Raw genomic sequence first — 6194 nt, 5'->3', positions numbered from 1 at the left:
TTATCCTCCTGCTGCTAAAAAATTTTAATGTTCTAGTAGATAGCAGTAGACTAAAATTATGCCACCTCCACGAGCTAGACTTCACAAGAGCACCGGTAAGCTAAGTAGCATCCCGAAGAGACCTAGTAGCCAAGGAAGTAACACTAGCAATGGTGCTTCCACCGCAAACTCACCGGTTGGACCCGGAACAGAAACTGATGGCCAATTTGAGCTAGAGCTGTACTGGTGCATTCAACAGCTTGAAAATTCGCTTAGCGCTCCCCATGTTCGAGAAAACAATAAAAAAGGTGAGTTACCTAGTTAGTAGCGCCTTTGTTACAATTACAATGTCTCAGAAAAACGATCGCATTTCAGTGGAGGACACAACTAAACTGATTAATACGCTTAAATCTGCCAATCAACCGTTGATTAAGAAGCGGCAGATTATGCGAACCACTTTTGGTGACTATCGCAGTAAAATGGCCGAGGAAGAGAAAACGATGGCACTGAATCCGGAAAGTGTAGGATTTGACGAACCAAGGAAAAAAATTCGACATCATTTTGTTAGAAAAGCTGCAGTTCTCACTGGCGATAAGGATTTCCGGTTCAATTTTTCAAATATTCAGCTGGATGACGAGCCAAATAAAAAGGATACAACTGTAGTTCAATCTGATAGCAAGAGTAATAAAGGCCAAGAACGGATAGTCAGGCCACTCGAAACTACGGATAATTCCTTTAGATTTAACTTTTCTATCGATGGTTAATTTATACATAATATATATTTTTGAAAATGCCAAATTTAGCAGCTTTTCGTGAAAACATTTATTGAACACCAGATTTAGATAAAATGTTTATCTACCGTAAACAGTAAATTCATGTTTTTTATCGTTAAATTGCATTCGCACTTTATTTGCAACATGTGCATTTTAGATAGACGACCAATTTGTTTCTAATTATTTCATCTAATAAATCGTAGGGAAGAGATTTATTTCAAGCTGAAGGACTATTGTACCTTCCTGCAGGATGAAATAACCTGCTCACAAAATCGATACCTGCTTATCACTATAAAATGATGCTGTTACGGACAGAACGCATATTCTGTACGTGAGTCGCTCAAAATACGGCTTCCGTGTCGTTATTTTACATGTTTTACGTGCTACCCTTGGGCGTTTCTTTTGCTGAAATTAGAAATAGGTTCATTAACCAAAACGCCCAAGAAATAAACAATAGATTGCAGTACCTTTCTTTTCGGCATCGCGACGTGCGGCCGCTTCTGCTCGGTGCTGCTTAATGATTGCTAGCCGAGCCAAATCCGCCTTAGCTTGAGCCGTTTTGCCTTCGGCGTGTCGTTTCATGTAGGCAGCATGTGCCTTCTGCTTTTCCAACTGTTCTCGTTCTCGACGCGTTAGCTGTGGCTTGTCGTCTTCATCCACGTCGGTTGCCTTCAGAAAGGCTTTCTTTTGGACTCGATTCGGATTTTGAATCTGAATCACTGAACTTGCACCCTTTTTGTCATCGTCTTCCGACTCCTCCTCGGACTCATCGCTTCCTTTATCACTCTCAGCTTCTTCCTCTTCCTCGGATGAAGCCTCGGCGTGTGTCTCTCTCCATCTGAAGTAATCAAACATTGGTTTGCTTACTAATTTAAAAAAAAATTACTTACTTTTTCTTCTGTTCTTCATTCTTTCGTTCCGCTTCTAACTCCTCGGGACTGGTGAAATGACGATTACGTCCCTTGTGATTAACATACTTCCCTAAAAAATAAGGAAACGATTGGCACGTCACACGAATTGAAGCAGGTACAGATAGAGGCGTAATGAAAATTCACGCGCTTACCTCTCGGCATGATGAAAACTTCTCAATAACCACTGACGGTGTATAATTACTGACGAAATACTCCGTGAGAGTTGCGTAAAACGAATACCTATTAGACGATTTTGTTATAAATCTGAAAATAAGTCCAAAAGCACACAAAGCAAGAAAATTTCGCAGACTTGAACGCGAATGCACAAAATTTATCAAGGAAGTGTCAAAATCAAAACAGAGCAGTACTAAAACCAAGATTAATATAAACTGGGATGGGAAACGTGTTCTATAGGGTAAAGGATATATTGTCAATTGCAAGGAAAATTGTACCATCCAAAGTGCGATATCGCTCATAAAAGTGCTATTTTGCATTAAATCGTTTCGGTGTCTTCGGCGCACTTTTTCGTTATCTTCCAAGCAATAAGTGCGCCGAAGATACCGAAACGATTTAATGCAAAATAGTACTTTTATGAGCGATATCGCACTTTGGGTGGTACAATTTTCCTTGCAATTGACAATATTTTGTAAATAGGGTGTAACTTCCAGTATAGTAGGCACTTTTAGTGCCCGAGTTGACTTCCTCTATTGAGCTTGCTGACGTTTACCGTACGCACACATCGACGCGCGATTTGTTGTTGCTGTTGTTAGATTTTACATTGATTTTACACGTTTGTTTTTGTTTTTCCCCAGTTATACCCCGGTAAAAAAAATATACGTTTGAGTGAAAAACGATAAGCTTTTTGCACTGGGCTTAGCAAGCTATACAGCAAAGTTTCGTTAATTGGTGGTTCGTTAATTGGGCGGTTCGTTAATTGGGTGTTCGCTAATTGGGCTATGTGACAGCTTGAATGTCAAAATTATATGGAATTTTCGAGTTTAGAAATTTCTAACAACTGTCAGTCGGCCCAATTAGCGAATCAGCTGGAGTGCAGTCGTGGCCCAATTAACGAATTCAGGCTGTATTGGTGAGAAAAGATTTGTGCGAGCGTTGGCATTGCATTGCATACGTGTTTATATACATCCATATTTTGATTTACACACACTAGTACAGTGGACCCCCGTTCGTTTGAACGATTCCTCATGCAAACTAACGGGGTTACTTTTTAATTTGAACAACTGGTAACCCGAAATATGCTGAAACCTGTGTGAACTGGCCGCCCTGCTCTTTGTTATTGTTTTGGTGGTTTGTTTTAGTTGGCAGCTGCAAGTGCGAATATAGCATTTTCTGATCGGATTTCTCTCTTAATCGTAAGGAAAACGACATGTGAAACCGATTAAACACGCTAGGTCAGTACAAACAAATCATGTTTATGTGCATTGTCTGCATAAACAAATGATGTCATGTTGAGAATGACGTTTGAACCATTTTTAATTTGCACGTCGTGCAAACCAACGGGGTTCAAATTAAAAAGTGTTCAGATTAAAAATGGTCAAACGAACGGGGGTCCACGGTATGTGTTAGTTCAACTTTAACTCGGCAGATAACATTGCTGTTGCTGTCTCTCGACTTTGGGCAGAGTTTCCAGTCTTCTTGATGGAGTGTTTTGATATTAGGTCCTATTAGAGCTCTATAAATGTATTTCTTTAATAGGGCTTTAGGTTATACAGCCTGAATTCGTTAATTGGGCCACGACCTCGGCCACGACTGCACTACAGCTGATTCGCTAAATGGGCCGACTGACAGTTGTTAGAAATTTTTAAACTCGAAAATTTCATACAATTTTGACATTCAAATTATCACATAGCCCAATTAGCGAACACCTAATTAACGAACCGCCCAAAGGGTCGGTCACTCGGCACAGCCGCTTTTATGTTAGGCGACTTGAAACGAGCTGAACTGTGCCGATGCTGTATCGAAAGTGCCGAACTGCAAGATTTGTTAAATTCGTTATAATCTGATCGATCTGGCAACCGTGCGAGATGATTTTGAGAACTGGCAATGCTCCCATTTCATATGTAAAATTTAACTGGAGGTGTGCCGCTTGATATCTCTGGAGTGCCGCCACAGAGAACAGACATTCATCTCGATCTCCCAGGGTGTGTAAAGATCAGCCGCCATTTTGAAAGTATGTGGTAATGCTCCCGTTGTGTGGCGCTCACATCACTGAAAGGCATTGTTGATCAAAGCATTCGTCACATTTTCTATAAAGCATTCAACAGTTGCTACTGCAACTAACATATTGTTTACTCAATCTATCAAACCTGAAATAAAAGTAAAAAACATTTATCACATTATTGATTGCTGAATGATTACTACACGAAAAGTTTTCTCAGTGCGTAAATTTCAAAATTCGCGTAAAAAAACCAAAATTTCGCGTAAAAAAACGTGGATTTCAACACTACCCGAAAAAATAAACGTTTTGAGTATATCCGCGTAAATTCCGAAAATCGCGTGAATTCCGAAATTCGCGTAAAAAACCGCATAAATTCCGAAAATCGCGTAAAACAACCGCGTAAATTCCGAAAATCGCGTAAAAAACAAAATTTCGCGTAAAAAAACGTTGTGGATTTCAACACTAAGCGAGAAAATAGACTTTTTGAGCACATCCGCGTAAATTCCGAAAATCGCGTTGAAAAACCGCGTAAATTCCGAAATTCGAGAGACACTTTTATGAGCGATATCGCACTTTGGATGGTACAATTTTCCTTGCAATTAACAATATATATGCTTGTACAGTGGACCCCCGTTCGTTTGAACGATTCCTCATGCAAACTAACGGGGTTAGCTTTTAATTTGAACAACTGGTAACCCTAAATATGCTGGAGCTTGTGTGAACTGGCTGCCCTGTTCTTTGTTATTGTTTTGGTGGTTTGATTCAGTTGGCAGTTGCAAGCAGCGAATATTTCATTCTCCGATCAGATTTCTACCATAATCGTTGGGAAAACGCATTGTGAAACAGATTAAACACGCTAGATCAGTACAAACAAATCGTGTTTATGTGCATTGTCTGCATAAGCAAATGATGTCGTATTGAGAATGACATTTGAACCATTTTTAATTTGCACATCGTGCAAACCAACGGGGTTCAAATTAAAAAGTGTTCAGATTAAAAACGGTCAAACGAACGGGGGTCCACGGTATAGCACGTAAGCCACAGACAAACAGACGAGACACTCGCAATAATTCCATCGTCCAGCCAAAAACCAATCATTTTTCAAAAAAGCATGTTTCGCAACATGGCCACACCGCGGCGCGCGAGTGTTACTTCGAGTTTTCAGTATAAAACCACACAAATGTACAAAACCCTACAGCTTAAAACCCTGCAAATGCAAGCTACTCCGCAACATGCATAACAGAGGGTGCTAGTGTGCAAGCAAAAAGTGCAGGACGATGGTTTTTAAAGGATTTTCTTCTAAGTGTCATGTCAGTTCGTCAGTGACACTGTTGCAATAGCAACTGGACGGATAGAGAAGAATCGTTTCCGGTTTCGTAACCCGATGTATATTTCGTGTTGATGAAGGAGGGGTTATAAAATCCCTTGTGGGTGAAAAAACAATATAACATTAGTTACACTAACGATTTAGAAATGTAGGTACAATATATGATAATCAAATATTCGTATAGTTAAGTGCATGTTCACTACTCACGTTTAGTCTTCTTCTATCTTAATCTTCTATCCATATTATTTCTGTATTGTAGGTTTAAGAACTGTAATTGCACGTGTTAGCTTAGGTTAGGTTACAATATCATCTTGTTATAATTTTACCTTCTGCATGTAGGTTGTATTAATTAGTATATAATAATCAATTTAGAATAAGTAGCAAAACACTTTTAGCGTAAGTTTTAATATTAAATAATTAGAATAATCAATTTTACTATTTATGGAGTGATAATCCATTTCTAATCACTTTTTCGGCTCGACGAGCTCACTGCACGTTTACAATCGCACTCGGACGACTTGCTTTTTGTTCTCCTACTTACGATCTGTCACCAGTGACCAGTCAAACCACCCCATCGGCAGGCAACCATGTTTTCGCCGCCAACATCTCGTGTGTGCGAAAATGAGATAGCATGTCAGCACTGCGTCTCACTCAACTGCCAGCAGTCTGATTTGGGCCCGCTGTCAAATTTTGAGCCCCGGACATGCTGTCGCTGACGTTCACTGCAGCTCGATATAGAGATGTCGATGGGGTGAGTCAAACGAACACAGTTGGCAATTCGTAACAGGGTTGCGCGGTCTTCAACAACGTACATGAACGCAAGGTGCGTCGCATCCCGTAGGGTTGTGACAGACACAACTATAGTAATCGCTATTTTTCGGTTTGTTCCTCCAACATCAGCTGTTCCCCAAAATGAGGTAAACATCATGTATATACACGCGTATTTCGTATTCGCTAGTGTGGGTGCTTGAGCTATCAGAAAGCTCTATAAATCGAGTGAGTGTTGATTTCTCTGCTGGTCCAGCAAA

The 6194-nt window shown here is 40.1% G+C and overlaps 2 protein-coding genes across 2 annotated transcripts; one reads left to right on the top strand and one right to left on the bottom strand.

Annotated features, from left to right (window-relative positions):
• Positions 1–768, top strand: LOC128734104 (UPF0488 protein CG14286). The gene is made up of 2 exons (XM_053828120.1): positions 1–287; positions 355–768. Exons 1-2 carry the CDS (start codon positions 59–61, stop codon positions 741–743), a joined length of 618 nt encoding a protein of 205 aa, XP_053684095.1. The 5' UTR covers positions 1–58; the 3' UTR covers positions 744–768.
• A 7-nt stretch (positions 769–775) lies between these two features.
• LOC128734105 (28 kDa heat- and acid-stable phosphoprotein-like) lies at positions 776–1984 on the bottom strand. Its single transcript, XM_053828121.1, has 4 exons — positions 1816–1984; positions 1643–1733; positions 1220–1590; positions 776–1157 (listed from the first exon to the last, which is right to left on the bottom strand). Exons 1-4 carry the CDS (start codon positions 1823–1825, stop codon positions 1129–1131), a joined length of 501 nt encoding a protein of 166 aa, XP_053684096.1. The 5' UTR covers positions 1826–1984; the 3' UTR covers positions 776–1128.
• Positions 1985–6194: the final 4210 nt, after the last annotated feature.

Source organism: Sabethes cyaneus, chromosome 2 (genome assembly GCF_943734655.1).
Source record: "Sabethes cyaneus chromosome 2, idSabCyanKW18_F2, whole genome shotgun sequence".
In the NCBI taxonomy this organism is placed as follows: domain Eukaryota; kingdom Metazoa; phylum Arthropoda; class Insecta; order Diptera; family Culicidae; genus Sabethes; species Sabethes cyaneus.
The sequence above is the reverse complement of the archived record's forward strand: the minus strand, read 5'-3'. Positions and strand labels throughout refer to the sequence as shown.

Bases quoted from the DNA above. Each gene is read 5' to 3' on its own strand.
- LOC128734104 (XM_053828120.1), top strand. From the start codon at position 59: ATGCCACCTCCACGAGCTAGACTTCACAAGAGCACCGGTAAGCTAAGT. The intron at 288-354 runs GTGAGTTACCTA...ATCGCATTTCAG, and splicing joins TCGAGAAAACAATAAAAAAG to TGGAGGACACAACTAAACTG.
- LOC128734105 (XM_053828121.1), bottom strand. The intron at 1,591-1,642 runs GTAAGTAATTTT...TGATTACTTCAG, and splicing joins AATGAAGAACAGAAGAAAAA to ATGGAGAGAGACACACGCCG. The intron at 1,158-1,219 runs GTACTGCAATCT...TTCTAATTTCAG, and splicing joins TCGCGATGCCGAAAAGAAAG to CAAAAGAAACGCCCAAGGGT.